The sequence below is a fragment of the Ambystoma mexicanum genome, chromosome 9, assembly GCF_040938575.1.
Source record: "Ambystoma mexicanum isolate Mex_15411 chromosome 9, UKY_AmexF1_1, whole genome shotgun sequence".
Lineage (NCBI taxonomy): Eukaryota > Metazoa > Chordata > Amphibia > Caudata > Ambystomatidae > Ambystoma > Ambystoma mexicanum.
Genome location: NC_090931.1, coordinates 847,466,878 through 847,485,724, shown reverse-complemented (window position 1 = coordinate 847,485,724; position 18,847 = coordinate 847,466,878). Strand labels below are relative to the sequence as shown.

The following is an 18,847-nucleotide window of genomic DNA, read 5'->3' as shown; positions in this document are numbered from 1 at the left end:
GTAAGGGAACCCTGAGGCCCTAATTTGAAACTCTGTTGAACTTGGGGAAGGGAACCCCAAGATCCTTGTTGATACTGTTTTATCCTTGGGGAAAGGATATCAGAGGCTTGGTTTGAACCTGAAGAAGGGCTCTACTAGAGGCCGAGGAGCTGGAAGAAGCTCAGACCTTTATTTTGAACACTATTTTTATCATTAGTTTCTTAAGGTAGGGAAATCCCACATTAGGATAGGGCAAATCAGGCCTTCTCCCATCCTGACATTTAAGTTCATAAAAGTGTTTTGTTTGTGCTTTGAATCTGTTGTCTGTGTCTTGCTTCATGATACCTTCACAATCCACAAATGGCACAAGCCACAATTTGAGGGGGCATTTTATGTACAGTGAGCAACCCCCAATGCAGTAAAGGTACGCGGCAAAAAAGCTTGGGCGCACACAAGTGAAGTTAAAAGATATCTAGGAATGACTCCCCTGTTGGACAAAGGCGAGCAAGAAGACAGCGAACAGGAGAAGGTAAGCAGACCCCAGATGAGAGGGAGGACGAGAACTGACCAGCAGCAAGAGGCATGAACTCCCATAAAGGAACAGTGAACTTTCCCAGAGCAAGAGATGGTTTATTCAGTGGCAGGACATTTTTTAGTGACAATACAATTAATGTGGTAGCTAATGCAAGTGAAGAAGTAACCAGAGTTAAAAGAGGAGTGATAGGTGGTGGATATCGCTAAGAAGTGAGAGATGATGAATACCACCTAAGAGGACATTTCCAGGGTTTCCCTCATAAGACTAATATTTATTTTATTTTTATTGGGCATTTGTAAGGCCCTTATACATCAGGAAATTGTGTTTCAAAGTGCCCACAGGGCAAAGGGAAGGAAACAATGGAAACAGAAGACATGGAATCTACAAAATACAAAATAAAGCGGTCCTACTAGGCCTTGTGAACATTTGGATCGTGCAAGTGTAAAGAGAAGAAGGGACAAGGAAAGGGGTAAGTGTTAGGGGGTCCACAGAGTGGTGAAACACCATGGAGACAGTTGCAAGGCAACAGGTAAGTGCAAGAACCGGTTGATAAGGCAGAAGGTAAGTGACAGGCAGTGACCACTGGGACAGGAGGATGATGCGGACGATCTGACAGGAGGACACATAAGGGCCCATGCCACCAATCACAGCTACTGTGGTGTTTAGCACGGGATGAGGAGAGGGATGGAGGAGGAGAACGGGAAAAGTCTTGAGTTGCTTGCGGAATTTGTGGAGATCTGGCTCAATACGAGGAGAAAGCCAGCCAAAGAGAGGGAGCGGCCACTCGCTCTCCGCTCAGAGAAGTGCTTGACAATCAGAGAGTTGAGAGAGGATCGGAGAGATCTGGAAGGAGAGTATTTGGTGAGAGCAAGTTGCAGATAGCGTATGTCCCAGGGAACAGACAACATTATGGATGATGCAGAGGGATTTAAATTTGATCCTTGCAGCAAATGGGAGCCAGTGGAGAGATTTATGGGCTGGAGCGATATGGTCCCCGGGCTTAAGGTCAAAGATAAGTCTTGCAGCCCTATTCTGGATTAGCTGGAGGGGGCGGATAGAAGAGGTAGGTAGATTAAGGAAGAGGCTGCTACAGTAGTCCAGCCTGCAGAATAAAAGAGGTCTGGAGGCATTGAACTTCTAGAGGAAAGTGAGGGAAGGGAATATGCCCCTGAGGATGTAGAGTTGGAAATGGGCCTTCTTGGCAAGGTCCAAGATGTGTAGAATGAAGCCGAGAGGGGAGTGGAAGATAACTCCCAAGTTTCTGGTCTCAGAGGAGAGAGAGGGGTTAGAGCCCATCAAGGGTGGCCAGAGAGAAGGGAGAAAAGAGGGAACAGGAATCCCGATAGGAAGATTTTCAGTCTTGCTGGCATTGAGACAGAGGTTGTTTGAGGTACACCAGGACTGGATAGTGGACAGGAAATCAGGAATGACAGAGGATGTAAGAAGAGATGCAGAGGGTAGTCTGAAGAAAAGTTGGGTGTTGTCTGCATAACACTGGAAGTGATGGAAAAGGTGGAGATAAGGTAAGCAAAAGGAGCGAGGTAGACGTTAAAGAGCCAGGGCGAAAGGGCTCCTTAATAACATGTGGCATTGCCACTTGACTCAAGTGGGAAGGGAGACATCGGATGAAAACTGTGTTATGTGCTCACTCCTTCTATATGCCTTAAGTGTTTCCAGATTGTTCATGGCAGAGGAAGTAACAGTGAATTAAGGCACATTGCTTAAATCGCGTTATGCAAAACAAGAGGGCAATTCCAGGGCAGTTCAGTTGTTATAAAATGGGTCCCAAAGGCCCATTCCCCTTATGAAGATAAGTTTATTAAGGCAAAATCAATGGACAATAAAGTAATACAATACATATTATCAGGGCCAAGAGCAGGAAAAATGACAGTGAGAGACCACCCCTTGTTAAAATGTATGAGCAAAAGAGTTAGAGGGACACTGTTTTCCTGGGACAGACTTCAGCTGCACACTACAGTATAAGTATATATCCCTCAAGGGTCGTTAGAGGGGATGATGGGGTGTTATGTTATGTTATTTTTGCATTTAAGAGAGAGAGAGTCGTAAAATGCTTGGGTGCACCAGGTATGTGTGCAGCTGGTGTGGTTGTTGCATGATAGCTGCTTCTTAGCGGTAGGTGTGGTGCTGAGGAGATCAGTTGAATGTGTTCAGTCTGTTCTTGCTGCGTTAGGCCTGAGGAGACGCCTAAACTAGCCGGTGTGTGCTAGCTAGCTGTGTTTTATTAAGATGATGGGTAGTTTGATGAGTCATGTTAGTATTAGAACAGCTTTACCGAATCTGTCATAGTACTGCTGTGTTCTAGTTGAATGGTGGTGTATAGGAGAGAGTAAGCGTAGTAGTGTGATATTGCGGTAATCAGTAAAGTGTATGTGACCAGGCACACTCAATGATGTTGGGAATACCTTCTAAATTCAACTTTTAACACCGTGACGCTATTAGGGCACATTCAATGACATAGGGAATACCATCTTAATTCAACTCTAATACATTGACGCTATTAGGGCATATTTCTAAGTTCAACTTTAACAAAAGGAAAATATTAGGGGACGATATTAGGGCACACTTTCTAAGTTCAACTCTAACACAGTGACGCTATTAGGGCACACTTTCTAAGTTCAACTTTAACACAGTGACGCTATTAGGGCACACTCAATGATGTTGGAATACCTTCTACAATTATGCTATTAGGGCACACTTTCTAAGTTCAACTTTAGCACAGTGACGCTATTAGGCACACTTTCTAAGTTCAACTCTAACACAGTGACGCTATTAGGGCACACTTTCTAAGTTCAACTCTAACACAGTGACACTATTAGGGCACATTTTAGCACATTTGAACTGGGAAAGGTCTAGGATGGTGCACAGGCCAGCCTGGTTGGGTTTGGGCACTGTAAACAGCGAATAGAAGCCCTCCCCTCGCTCCCCTAGGGCCGCCCTGAGATCCAGCAACTTCTGAATCTCGGCTCTGAAGGAGGGCGACCCCGACTGCTGGAAGGGGGGATTGATGGGTGGGGTAGGGGGAAGGTGTAAGCAGAAGCCTGCCCGAGCGACTGACAAGACCCACCGGTCTTCGGTTATGGTCTGCCACGCCTCCCAATGAGACACAATGCATCCTCCCACCGGGGTCTCATGCGAGTGCAGAGAAACTTCATTTAGCTGGTTTTTCAGTGGTGGCGCCACCTGAACCCGAAAAGGACGCTGAGGAGCGGGAGAAAAACTGGCTCCGTTGCTGCCTTCGGCGGGAATTTGTAGAGAAGAGGCCCTCATAGGAATCTAGTGGTACCCAGTTGAAGGTGCAAATAAAGAGTGCCTGGAAGTGTGGACCAAATATGCCAAACTATTAACATGGGTGGAGGATGAAGCATGGCCAGTACACATTACACGAATATGGAACGCATCGCTGTGTTTCAGAAACAACGGCACAGTACAGATAGGGAGGAACGAAGGGTACAAACGCATTATGGACTTGCCATGCACGAAAGTAGGCACAGCAGTATTGATTGACCACAATCAGGCCTGTGGTTCATGAGCATATATGCAGCTCCCACCAAACTGTGATGGCATCTTCTCGATTGCAATGTTAGAGGCACCGCACTAGTAGTGCCCCAAGATGATATTGTGAACCTAGTAGACTACCGTATGGTCAAAATTAATAAAGAGGAGAAAGAGAAGAAGAAGGGCCAACACACAAAAAGAGATAATTATCTTTCTAAGGCATCGGTAGAAGCACTTGATGCCATCCCATATGAACACAGACCGTTTAGTAAAGCATTGATGTTTTTACGTCTCTCTTCGTCCCTGGTGGGCGAGCTGTAGCAAATGCCAAACGGTTTCAGATAACTCAATGGGAGTTATTGCAAGCAATAAACGCCACAGCAAAGGGATTCAATGGCATTAAAGTAGAGCTGAGGGCAGTCAGATTGAAGACTCTCCAGGACAGGCATGTCCTCAACCTCCTCACTGCCATGGAGGGAGGTGTGTACACAAAAATTGGCTCAAGTTGATGCACAGTCACACCTGCCCACAATGAGAAGAATAGGAGCTTGACGGATGCAATAAGGTCTTTGCAGAATTTGCACACAAAAATGGTCCAACTGAAGATGAGGACTGGTTTGCAGCTCTGTTCTCATGGGTGCCTACTTAGCTAGATAACGCATTCAAAATATTACTAGCGGTCCTGGTGCTGGTATTGACAGCTCTCTGCATCCTGCAGATACTAATTTCATGAGCGCAGAAAGACAGGTAAGAAGGTCGTAGAGCAACACATGATGACAGTGATATTGGGTACAGACAACGTGGTACATATCCACACCCAAACAGATGAGCCACATCAAACGCACATCATCGATAGGCCAAGAGGCCCCGGATGCACTGTGTTTGAGCCCTCTTTTGACCCTAAACTTTATACAGATCACTGGGTCGATTGTGAAGGAGATGGTGATGTGGCTTCATGACATGTGGGTCAGAAGAATATGTAAAACACGGAGGTAGCTTGAGAGGGGTGTGCAAAATATGGATACCGAAATATGAATCTGATAGGCAGGAGGGGGATGTTGGTGTGGTCAATAAATTGACCAGAGGGGGTAGTGTGGTAATGGAGATGAGAGTTGCACCAGGCGAAGCCCGCTCCCATTTGTCCCAATTATGAACGATGATACAAACTAAGAAATTATCAGTGAACGGTCACCAAAACACAAAGAATCACATACATGAGGAATCCGGAATGAAACTCAGACACAAGGCAGTCATGATTGTGATTAAAGACTTTTATTGAAAATAAAAGGGTTTGGGAAAATGCCTCTCCTACCCGGGCCTAAGAGGATTTCCCCTACCTAATCCAAAAACGAATGATCTGTCTGTGTCAGAATGTCCAAAAAAACTGTCCCTATTCTGACCCTCACGCTACAAACTTAACTCTAGGATGAAAAAGGGAAATGTCTTTAACACCTTGGATGGTTTAGAAAGGTGTTCACAAAGGAAGAATAAATGGCCCCAACAAAACTTTCTTCAAGGATAAACGTCCTTGCTCCAGAGGGTACCCTTGCCATGGATTTGCCTTTACTCCATGAGGTCTTATACACAACAGTTCTTTGGATCTGTCTTGGCAAATTACAACACTTGCACAAAAACAGTCTTGCTTTGCGATCTTGGTTTCTTTCAGAGCACCTGGTATATCTTTCTGCCAGGTTATGTTGCTCCTTCTTTCTTGTTAAACACACATTTCCTGGAATACAGTCCTGCCAGGACTTCCAATTCACACACTTGAGACTGCCTGGTATACTCTCCTGCCTCGGCTACTGCGTTTCACATACTTGAGGCTGCCTGGTATACTCTGCTGCCTCGGCTACTGCGTTTCACATACATGAGGCTGCCTGGTATACTCTGCTGCCAGGCCTTATGTTCACTGCGGGTCTTTGCCCACTCCCATAGTTGCTAATATATTGCTTTGGATAATGTATCCTCCAGATGTATTATCCTCTGTCTGTTTCCTAGATACTTGCACTGTGTGCATTCACAGATTATAAGAGGAGTTGTCTGTAACTTAATTCCCCCTTTTATAATATGTCCATTCTTTTCCTTTCTGTCAATCAAGTTGTTCACAATTGTTTGCACTCAGCAGCCTTTCCAATCTCTGTTCCTCACAGAGAGGTGCAGGTCTCTCTTACCAGTATGCATTCTCTTTTGCTCCACATTGCTTGATTCCTCTTACCCGTCCCACTATTTCGAGAATTCTGGGAAAAGAAGTCCATTGTTGATAATTGACTCAAGGAATTCGGATAAGCATGTTTAAAGGGTTTTAATGGCAAGTCAGTTTTGGTTGATTTATAAGTGGAATTGAAAAAGGCGTTTACATCAGATTGGCAAGGCAGACCAAAGTTAGAAGGTTGGTCTGTAGGTTTGGTGCAAGGATTTTCCCTGTTTTTCATAGGAAAGGGAGTGGATTCATGGCAATATGCCATGAGGGTTTCAGACATGAAAAGGTTATTTTCAAGGGAAAATGAGAGATACCATGTATCACCCAATGTAGCCATAACTTCTACCCGCAGGCTGTCTCCTCCCATGTGATCCTCCCTCATATAGCCATGCCCAGGGTCATGATCAGGTAGCCGCTGCTGTCCCATGGCCAATGGGAGAAGGTCACTGCCGGTATATCAGTGAGGACTCCACCAGATTCATCACACATAGCTACAATCTATATAAATAAAAATGTAAATGTTATTTTGTTCAAAACCTTAAATCTCAGAAAGTTCTTCACCGATTGCTTTGAAATTTTGACACAAGGTTGCATTCGAATAGGTGCGTGTTTTTATATACCTACTATACATAGATGTCACACCTGTGACAGGTAAAAACATGCTTTTTCTGAAAAACAGCACCATCTGTTGGACGAAAAAAAGCAACACACGCTATACTAAACATTTTACTGCAAAGCAGCACCATCTGTTGGACGTAAAAGCAACACACGCTGGCTCAAATACGTGCAGAGGAAGCAGCAAAACGACGTGCAGCCAGACTTTAGGATGCACGGTTGCGTGCATGGCGATCCCGTTCTCTAGCTTCAGATCGGCTTCGAACGCGACAGGCTGATAGTGGCTGAGCAGATCAGTGTCAAACACGATTCCGTGCTCAGCAATCACACAATTACAATCGCCTTGCATTCCGGTACAACCCAGCTGATGATTATTGTTTGAGCCGGCATTTTCTCATCGGCACCATGACTGAAGTGTGTCCTTATGGGAAGGCTCTGAAATTTGATGGAGGAATGAAAGGAATATGTTGCGCTGCCAGAGCCATTAAAAACTACCCACAAGCATTGTGAAATTAAACATATTACCAATGTGCGCTTTCTCTTTTCTTTCTTTTCCATTTAACCAGACTGTGCCACAGCAACGCTTTGCCGGGGGCAGCTAGTGAAGAATAGAAATGATGTTCAACACAAGTAGGGCATGACGTATTTTACACCTATACAAGTAGTAGATTCCAGAACACATAGATAGGGACAGGTGCAGCAGACATGAAGAACATATACCAGATATGACGAACACTAAAATGGAAGAAGGAAAACCAAAGTATCCCCATTACTGTGACCAATCTTACCAGGGCCTCATTTCTGAAGTACTGGATCCAAACATAAATTGCTTAGCACACAGGTTTCGAGACCTCACAGAGCCCAGACAGCAGAGCAATGCCAGGGTCAATGTGGTGAAGGGGGGGGTTCGTTGAGGAGCCGAGACTGCACCAGTAAACTTTTCCCAAAGCACACATCATAGTTATAATGGTAATTAGTTTGAGTTGGTAGCAGAGATAAATACACACATCCTTTAATGTCAGGTGCAGGTAGCTACCATGCCAATTGATCCAACAACAAACATGCATCGCCCCAAATGGCCATAGAGGGAAAGAGCGCACATCTAGGATAGTCCTGATAAATGATCAAAATGATTTTAGCACAATAGTCCCTCATCATGTGAATGAAAATATGGCTATCTATCCAAAGCGCAATTAGATAGTGCACCTGCCACAGACTTAGCTTGTCCAGACACCAAGACGAGACGCCCAAGGCCACGACCATTGATGGTAGATTAACCTCAAATATGGGAATAAATTGGGAGTATTATTATCACGAGATTATGGCGGTTCATCCACCTCTCCTTCCTCGCCATGTTACATGGCACAGTTTAACAGTATCCAAAGCCAAGTAAACGAACGACTGGCCAATCGTCACATTCTTCTGTCGACCAGCATAGCATAGTGCCAAACAATAGAATGTTAAGAAGAAATGTATCATTGTAGATGGTTGTACTTAGGAGGAACTATTAGTTGTAGAAGAACCAATTATAATTAAGTTCACTTACAGAAATACATCAATGTCCAATCCGTAGCTAGAACAGAAGTTCTTGATGTTTTCATTTATGATGTAGTTTTGATATTAAAAGTTGTTGTTGTTGACTCCATTTTGAGAATGTCAGTTGAACGCTCTCCCTGTAGCTGACTGTATTGGAATAAAACTGGATTTCTTTGTGCACTTGAAGTTACTCTGGTTATTTATTGTTGGTATCTGGGCCGATTTTAACATAGGAAATCAACAAACGAGTGGGGGATGCTGAAAAGATCATCAGGAGGGGAAATGATGATATGGGCTTGCCAAAAAAGTCCCGGGAGGAAATCCCCTTTTAAATTTCTCTGGAAAACTCAAAAAACATGAATGCACTGAGTGACTGATTTGTCTATTGTACTGTTGACTAACATTCAGTTCATCCACTTTGCACAGAAATAGTTTTGAACAAGTTAGGGCCCTCACATCTAACTTAATTGCTTATCATCAGCCTTTTGGCTGGCAAGGGCAAGTAGACAACAACAGCAGGACTGAGCAAGTCAGTGAAGGAATAGAGGATATGTGGGCTCCCTCTACCAGCTTCAATCTCAGGATGACTATAGAGGGCTGTCTTGGCACACTTTTAGCAGCTTTGCCATGTGTGGGACCTAGCAGGACCCACATTACTTAGAGCTCTGAAATCAACTAGTCAGAAAATCGAGTGTGCCAACCCCATAGTCTACAAATATCGATATGATGGTTCTATGTTCATTTTACGTCAGTCATGTTTTCGATGGGGTTTTTGCATAATGTATTTTTTCTCTCGAAAAAACCCATCGAAAATGTTTTCTTTTTCTTTTTGGGGGTGGTTCCATTTAACTCTATTCCCGACCATCCCCTCACCCCAACCCACAACTCTTACACACCCTTCCCCACACCCCCTATGTTTTTCGATGGGTTTTATCGAGAGAAAGAAATCGGAAAAAACCCTATCGGAGAAATGACTGTCAACCGACATGATATATGGGATAGTTGCAGGGGTCCTGTAGGGTGGTAAAGTGGTTGCTTCATGTATGGTGGTGTAACGGGTGCTCTCTGTTAATGCTTTTTTCGGCAATATTCGTACAGAGATATTTTACAATTTTTAATATTAATATGCGTGGGAGGGCGATATTTTTGTGTGTGTGCATAATGCATTTGAAAGTAGGTAGATTTGTATGCACCTTTACTTTTCGGTCGGTATGTGTGTTAGAGGTATTTTGACAAGCAACCATTTAAAATAAAGTGACAACCTCCGTTTGGTTCATGTCTAGGGCGTATCTACTTTGTAAAAGAGAGGCTTGTAAACCAGCACACCTGCTGCTCTCGACTGCATTCTCATCTTAGAGACCCGGGTCTGAGTGGGATTCCGGATCAGCAAAACATCTTCAGAGGAACATAGATAAACGATGCCAGCAGATGATAGGAAGAGTCTTATTTATTTAAGCAGAACCTTTTTTTGATTCTACAGACTTAAACAGGGAGGTCACATCAATGCACATCTCTAAGCAAGATAGTGAGCAATGAGTCTTCTCTAGCACCTATTGCTGCTTGGCCAACAGCGTGTATCATCAACATTTATGAACAAAAGGTCCATGTACCCACGGTGATGTCAACTATTAGAATGTGTTATTGGCCTAATGATATTAGCCTTCAACATTCACCTGCATTGATGAAGCTTGCACTGCTTATGCTCACGCAGTAGCAGCTGTGCAGGCAGTGCTTTCACCCAGCTGAAGAACGTAGATTTGCACACTCCAGCAGCATTTAGATGTCTTATCCTTGTGTTAGTTCTCCTTGTGTTGAGTTGTGCCCAAGAACAGAAGAAGCAACAGGTGTTCATCTGAGACAATGAAACAAGGTAAATGAAAGATGTTTAGTCGAGAACTATCTCTCGGTCATTCCCCCTTGGAAGCCAGCGGATGAAAAGTATCTGCATTGCAGTGTAACGAATGCCATATATGACCCAACACAATACAAACATTGAAGCGTGTTTTTTGTCAGGATGGTTGACAGGTTTTTGGAATATCTTCCCTAGTACTGTAAACTTTGGTTTCTCCTTGGGTTCAAAAACACAAACGGTCTCGATGCCTTGTACTTCTCAATCCAGGGATGCTTTCCTGGGATATGTTCTCCCTTTTGCATTACTCACAACCTTGGGGAGATTAAGTATCCCCACACTTCCTTCTTAGCTCCTCGGCCTGTAGATTCTGCTTCTCATCATCACCTCCTGGGCGACCACTTCATCTGGGCCTTGGGACCTGCATGCATTGTCATGTTAGGCCTGGGTAGTCACTCCAGACAGGCAAGGTGGAAATCGGCCTCAGAGCTTCCACCAAGCTCTTGGCCACCTTAGTTTTGTTGCATATTGCTTACACATACCCCTATCACCGACATAGGCTTCCTCCATGAGGGTGACATATGGTATCCAAGTCCTGATGTTGCGGCCGAACATTACCTCTGACAGAGCTTCGCCCCTTGTTCTGTGGAGCTAGCACCGGGAATCATGAAGTAGTTGATATATCATCTATTATTTTAGATTTTGTATAAACGATTGATGTATTTTAATGTCTATTCTTGTTGTTATATGTGAAGCCAGTATTGGCTATGAGCATATTAAATAAATAAATAAATCAATCAATCATCTTTTCTACAGGGTCTCCAGTTAGGTGGGCGATCGTGATGTTTTGTTTTAGGTTGCTCAGGCAATTCGTCCCTCATCTGAGTGCTAAATCCACCGCTGGGTAATATACATTTTACAGATAAGATCATGAAACCATCGTCCAAATTAGTGCCAAAGATATTGCTGGGAAAGTGGGGGGTGGGATATTATAGAAAGCACATTTTGCCTCAAAGTGATAGAGAAAAAGAAGGCAAAAACGCGCTTGCCTAGGCTGCCTGATGTAGATAATGATAAGGAGGGTAGGCAGCAGTCTGGTAGCATGGCAAGGGAGATGAGATTGGGGCAATTGTTACTAATAATGATGACTGGAAGGGGAGGAAGGGAAGCACCAGATGTGCTACCATTCAAGGTTAAGATGACTGTTTAGTTCAAATGCAGGGGGGCACTGATGAAGGGGGTGAAGGGCAACAGCAGACTAATAATGGAACAGTGCCCAGGCACATGCGTGGGGTGGAGTGCGCCCAAGAAGTAATGTCACGGAATTCATTAAGACTGAGATTTAAGAGGGTAGGGATGAGTAAGGAGGGTAGCGATGTCCTGCCGTTGACAGGAAGCGGGTGAAAGACTCACTGGCAGGTGGATCAGGAATGCTATTAAAGAAAGAATAGCCAGCAGGTGTGGCGAGTGGGAAGTGCAAGAGGGCTGCAATCTGTATGTACAAGTTTTACGTGGATCTGAGATCCGGCACCAGATGTGTAGCCAGACAACTCGCTGGAGCTTTTTCTCTGCCGGACTGACTCGGCCATCTTGCAGCACCTTGCAACATTCATTTGAAAACACGACATCGCCGTGAAAGCAATTCTGGAGACATGACGCTATCCGCCCTCTGTCTCCCATTCTCTCCTGCACTCGAAAGCTTCTAACGCCCATTAGAGAGTATTTTCCCACAACAATTTGGACATTTAAATATGAATCAAGGTTTGCCAACAGGGATTGACATTATGAAACCAAGAGTCTCAAGACTCATCCCACAGCATTTTTTCCAGTGAAACGTTTCGTCTAATCCGGCATTGCATGGACCTATTTATCTAGGAAAAGCACAGCCAGACAGCCAAAGTTTGTTTCCTAGTCTCACCGCTCTGTGATGATGCTGCGCTGGTGAGGTCATTCCCAGACGTTCTGCCCCGGTTACCTTGGGTCCAGTTGTTTTTTTCGCCCTGAGGAAGGCAACTTTGGAGTTAATTGCCAGACAGGTGGCTTATTTGCCGAAACGTGTCCCAGATGTCTACTCAATTTGTTCATTATTAAGTTTTGAAAAATGTTCATGAAATGACACTTACACGTAGGAGGACCTGTTTAAAATTCGAAATTTAAATTAAACATTTGACAGCCTTTTTTCACTTAATTTTTTTCCATATAAAATTAGAGTGTTGGCTGAGTATTGGAGCAGGTTTTTCTTCACAATTTATGTTGTTTATCTACTGCATCCAAGGCAGATGCATATACTGTTTTTTACTTTACTGTCACTAGCAAATGACTGTTTGGACTCATTGTCCTTTGTTTTATTGTCTAACTTCAGACCTGTTTAATAATTGTAAGACTGTATTTAATTATTTTGTTTTTTGTTTAAAATCTTGACCCTTGAAACACAGTACTCACGTTAATACATTTTGTTTTCTTTAGCATGAGACTATCTCGATTGCTTTCAGAGTCTGACACAGCCACTAATTTGTTGTTTAATTGATATCGTCAAGATACACTCAATATTGAAATCATTATTCTAAAATATTTACAATCAAATGATCAGTAGTTGGGACTTTATCGCTATTGGTTATACATCGGGATCCAGCCAGAGTCAGCCGCTCCAAACCCCTGGACTGTGCTGGGTAGAAGAAAAACAAAAAAGCGCAGGTGAGCAAACTGTAACTTCCTCTGGTGACCCCATGAGGTCACAAGAGGAAGTTACAGTCCTCAGCCACGACCCGGTTTATTTATTTATGAAATGTTTGTCGGCTACATGGAACAGATTATTTATTTATCTATGCAGTGTTTGACCGATACTTGTATCCGACAAACATTGCATAAATAAATAAATATACAGGTATCCGACAAACATTGCATAAATAAATACCTCCATTAACATCACACACAATGCAGCCACCCAACTGCTTTCAGATGGGAGCTGTAGGAGCTGTGCTGGGTGTGGTTCAAGTAAAGGAGAACGTTGCTTATGGCAAACATACATCACTGTGTTTGAATAGTAACCAAGGGGATTTTTTTTTTTAATGTTATGAACATTGTGCATTTTAAAGAATATTTACTCAGCAACACTGGTCAAAACTATTTTACGCATAGTGAAGCAACTCATCACCAGTGCCATGGACGTGGTTTAAAGTGGAATTGATATACAGTTTAGAGGAGAAGCAGCATTAAAGAAATAGCGCCGCTTGAAACTATTATTTTGGAGCTTTCCTTTGATTGGAGGGCAACTGGGAGCTCCGCCCCCCCTTTACCCTGCCTCCTCAGGCACAGCCCCCCAAACTCCGCCCCCACCCTGCCCTTATGGCATCCCCCACCAATTTTTTCCATTTCCACCACTGAGTTAGGGTGCTCCGCTTTAGTGCTATGCCCCATTAGCATAAAGCATAAAAGCTACCATGTCCGTGATCCATTACATGGACAGCTGAAGATTGCGGATGAGTCTATTCGGATGCCTTTGTCAGACTGGCCTATTCATGTGTGCATGTGTGCATAAGCAAACGCGGTGTGTCTGTTACAGTGAATGCTTTTTATGGACGCTCTCTATACAAACTGCACACAAAAATTGCGAATATTTCAAAAGTATTGAGGGGAAAACATGACTGGCCTCTGCTGGTGTGTATTTGTTGAGCCGCGCAGCGTTGGTTCGGTTGGCTGGGGAAGAGAAAGGGTTAACAAGTTACTCACGTGTGGTACGGGCGTCACGAGGGTCCACTTCTCTTGTCTCTCGTCATCCTTTGTGCGTGCTGATAGAGCTCCTGCGTGGCAGGGAAAGAATACTGGACATTAATCTAATATCGATAAAGAATGTTACTCACACTAAGCCACCTTCGCCCCCATCTTTCCATACTCAACATTAGTCCCAGAAATGACTAAGCCTCTGCTGTCACTCAAAGGAATGCAAGGCTCAGCATCTGCTATTACTCAAAAATACACGATTGAGCGCTTTCTGTTACTCAAAGCAATACAAGACTCAGCATCGGCTGTTACTTAAAAGAATGCATGACTCAGTGTCTGCTGTGACTCAAAGGGATGCAAGATTCAGTGCCTGCTGTTACTGAAATGGATGCATGACTCAGCGCTTGCGGTTACTCAAAGGAATGCAAGATTCAGTGCCTGCTGTTACTCAAAGGGAGGCATGATTCAGCACTTTCTGATACTCAAAGGAATGAATGAATCACAGCTTGCTGTACTCAAAAGAATGCAGGGTTCAGTGCCTGCTGTTATTTAAAGGGATTGCATGACTCAGCACTGTGGCTCAAAGGAATGCAAGACTCAGCGTCTGCTTGTGAAAACAAAGAGAACATATCGAGGCTGAGTACCCCAAAAGGAAATACACCGAACACGGGTTACAAAGGAACATACAAAGATCTTTATTTTATACTGAACAGTTTCAAAGGACAAAGAAACAGATAGCTATCGGCCCTCAGTACAACACAGCGAACTCCAGTGTGGTTCGGTGTGCTCAGTGAGTGGGACTGTAACATATGCTTGCGGATTAGCTTCATTGGCACAAGTAATCCTCTACACACACAGGTCAACGAAGGACAAGGTCTCAGTTCATGACCCTAACATGTGGCCTGCAGGCAAGTTACACATTAGTTTGTACACAGTCGTCAAGACGGCCATGTTACATTTCGGAATGACACTGTCCACCATTTTAGCTCCAGGGTGACTTTACGGACTAAACCTAAAATGGCGGATAGACCTAAAATGGCGGTTTACATTAACTCTAAGGTCAAGACTTTGCAACGCAAATTTCTTCGCAGGTGACTTACAAGCAGCTTGGCGTAGGCCAATATACATATATTCATCAAATAGGAGATCAAATAGGAGGCACGATATAATCTCCTGCTCGACAAACCCTCCTTTTGGCCTATGCCAAGTGCTGAAACCACTTTCGGTCATTTTACGAACAACTCCAGGTCTCGATGTCCATACACCCTGAATCACTGTCGGAAATATCTATTGCCATTAGATCGTCTATCAGGATTTCTTTTAACACATATTCTATGGAGATCTTATCTGGGGCATGTACCTTATGTCCTATTGTACCTATTGCCTGTGCGCAACATCCCCCAAGCATCAAACATATACTAGGTAAACACTGGATACAACAACAAAGAAATAACAGAATTCCCAAAATGATCAGCAAGACCGAAAGCACCTTCAAACCCCAAGATCGCAAGAAGTCCCAGAACCAAGCGCTAAGATCCCAGTTTCCCTCGGGAACATGCACTTCTGAACTAAGGACGTGCAGATTCTGTATTGCCTTGAAGATAGTTGGGGAGGAATCTGGCTCGAAAACACAGCAAGCGGATCCCACTAATTTACACACTCCACCACGTTCAGCCAGAACGACATCTAATGCCATCCGGTTCTGAAGTGCTACCAATCTTATTGCTTTTTGCTCTAATGTCATATTATAGAGTATGTCCGTGGTCCAGTTGATGGTTCTCTCCAGTACTCTCGCTAGTCTTCTGATGTCCTCGGAATTCGCTATATGTCCCCAAAATGGCACAAATTATTTCACTACATCTCCCAGAACCTGTGCTGGAGTGTCACCATTCTCGTCCCGCCGTGGACGAGCCTTTGAAACCTCTACAGTACTAGCTATGAATACCCCGGGTAACAGGATCCCTAAATAACAAGGTCCCTGCCAATCCCTCGGTCCCTGGGTAACCATGGAAATGCTACATTACCGCAAACAAAGTAGACAGGTTCGCCTACATACAAAGGTCTGTCTTCCCCAGTCAAATATGCAACGTTGGCGCTACCTTTAAAATCTCCCATTGACTGAGTACCATTCCTCTGTATGCAGAAAGAAACTGCATTGGGGCTATGGTTAACAGTGTAAGATGGAGGCATGGCATCCTTATTGCCTATCCGAGCCATCTTGAAGGAAATCAAAGATTGAAAGGGACGAGACAGTCTATCAGAAGGCCTAATAGAAGCAACGTTAAGCTTACTCCTATTTGCGAAAATCGAGCATCCCAGGGGAGTCAGAACACGTTTCTCGAAACTATTCAAATTAGTACCATCAAAGTTCTCTGAGATGCTATCGTTCCAACGGCCAAAGAACGGTGATCTGAGAGAAGCATAACAAGCAGTTGTCAAAGGCAAAGGATGAATGTACCAACCTAGCCCCTTAACCCCGTGTTGCAGTAAATGCGAGCAGACCCAACAATTGGACTTATTAAAAATGGCATGTGTCGCATTCATGATAAGTAACAATGTATTATTACTATATCTCTGTCTATGCTGAGAGTCCCTAGGTGACAGAGTATGCAATTGCACAAAGGGAGTAGAAACAGTGGGTACATTTTCAGTTTGTAACAAGGTCTCTAATGGATGTACTTCCTCGAGGTGCCAGAAGCCTAAGACAGTGACTATTATAAAACCAATTAACATTATAAAAAGACAGCAATACGTTTTCGGGGCCCAAACAATTTGTCCATTTTCCCGGCCGGTCACACGATCATTTATCAGTCCAGTACGAGCGGTAGCGGTTGCAGGCATTGCAGTTTTCAAACGGAAAGCCCAATGTTTTTTTTGCTGGCGACCTCCTGGCCGAGCGCCTTCTTAGTCCTTCCACAACCCTAGCCAACAGAATCCCCTTTTTCAAACAATTATTTGGGCCAAAAGCAAGCCCTTGATGATTTTTTTCCTTCTCTGCATGCACAGCCGAACCGTGCCGCAAGTCTATTTCCTTGGACGTAAATTGTACCTTGTTGTCCCTGGTACTGATTGATCCGAGAACAACGTGTCATCACTTCCCGTCGGAAGCAGCGTATCAAGAGCAAGTGAAGATGCAAGATCCGGAATGACAGTTTCCGGAAGCAAAACATTTGGAGAGTGCAGAGACAAAATGGCTGGTTCCCCAGGCCTCACGGGCTCAGAGAAATTCTCCCATGCACTCTCGACGCTATTTACTGCTTCGGGATCGTTGGTTGCAGAGTTAGCAAGGGGTTCAGTTTCTTCTGTATCGTATGGCACCGGGTGTGGAATTTTCTTGACGTGCGTCGTGTGGATCCAGTTTTTTCTGCCTGCGACACGCACCGCCGTCTGTGTGACCAGCAGGACCTGGAATGGGCCTCGCCACCGAGGTGCAAGGCAAGAAGAAGGCTCAAATGCCTTAGTTAACACCCAGTCTCCGGGCCGAATGCTGTGGCCCGGGGCCTCGTATCGCACAGGTAAAGCCTCTCGCACCTGGTGATAAATCAAATACAGGTTTTTAGTCAACTGGCTACAGTAATCTGAAAGAAGTACATTTTCAACATTCCTTAAAGACCGACATTTTGGAAGGTTCCAGATATTGGCAGGTCTCCCCATTACCACCTCAAATGGAGAGAGCCCAGTCTTAGTTTGAGGGGTTGTACGCATAGCTAGTAACACGATAGGTAAGGCGTCCGGCCATTTTAGTTTGGTGCGGGCACACGCATTAGCGAGCTTGTTCTTGATGATACCGTTGTATCTCTCTACTAGTCCGGCACTGCGTGTCTGGCCAAATGGAACCGTTTGTCGATCTGCAATGCCACACATATCTGCAGAATTACAGCAGCGACAAAATGTGGACCATTGTCCGACCAGATGACCCTTGGTAGCCCGAACCTGGGAAAATACTCCTTTAACATAGTTTTTGCTGTAGTCATGGCTGTAGCGTCTTTGACAGGGAAAGCTTCGACCCATTTGCTGAAAGTAGAGATGAAAACTAACACATATTTCAGGTTATTACACCGTTCCATCTCAATAAAATCAAAGTGAATAACCTCAAAGAGGACAGAAGGTGGTCCAAAGCTTCCCCTTGGATCATGCAGTCTTGAACATAGCGCTGAGCTATTTTAGAGATTTTGTCATTCGCCCAAACTTTCTCCAACATTTTTGTAACCTTCTGGGCACATATATGTGTAGGGCCATGAGCCACGACGACCATCATCATCACGTATGAGTCAGGAAATCGCCATTTCCATTCAACTATGTCCACCCAACACCCATCATCATCGATTTTCCCCAAGCCTTCAGCCCACCTCTTGGATTCTTCTAGTGTGGCATTGGCTTGGATATCCCTCACGGAATCAACACGCTCATCCATTGCAAAGGCATTTACAGTCTCCCTTTAAACATACATTTCTGCAGAGAAGTTGATGGCAGTCTGCTTAGCTATCTGATCAGCGAAAGCATTCCCTTTTCCTATATCATCTCATGACAGCTAACTGAGTAGGGAGTGCAAGCACTGAGAGCAGTTGTACTATTAGGGAGCCATGTGAATCTTTGTGCCATGTGAAGTTAAGAACCCTCTTTCTGACCAAAGTCTCCCAAAGTTGTGAACCACCCCAAAGGCATACTGACTATCAGTATATATGTTTACCGTAAGCCCTTCGGAAAGTTCACAAGCTCGGGTCAATGCTATAATCTCTGCGGCCTGCGCGCGGAGTTATGCGTGATTCTCTTGGTTTCCACGACCGTGCTCAATGTGGTGATTGCATAAGCAGCTGTGGATGTACCATCCGGGAGTTTGAAGCAGGAGCCATCACAAAACAGCTCCCCTTGTGGATTGTTCAAAGGAGTGTCTTTT

At 44.3% G+C, this 18,847-nt stretch overlaps 1 protein-coding gene across 3 annotated transcripts in view; it reads right to left on the bottom strand.

The window, feature by feature from the left end:
• Positions 1-18,847, bottom strand: part of LOC138488688 (uncharacterized) — a 1,693,320-nt gene that overhangs the window by 431,064 nt on the left and 1,243,409 nt on the right. For all 3 annotated transcript variants that reach the window (XM_069615913.1, XM_069615915.1, XM_069615914.1), the window contains one exon: positions 13,960-14,030. In XM_069615913.1, the coding sequence (XP_069472014.1) occupies positions 13,960-14,030 (71 nt within the window). The remainder of the gene's footprint in view (positions 1-13,959; positions 14,031-18,847) is intronic.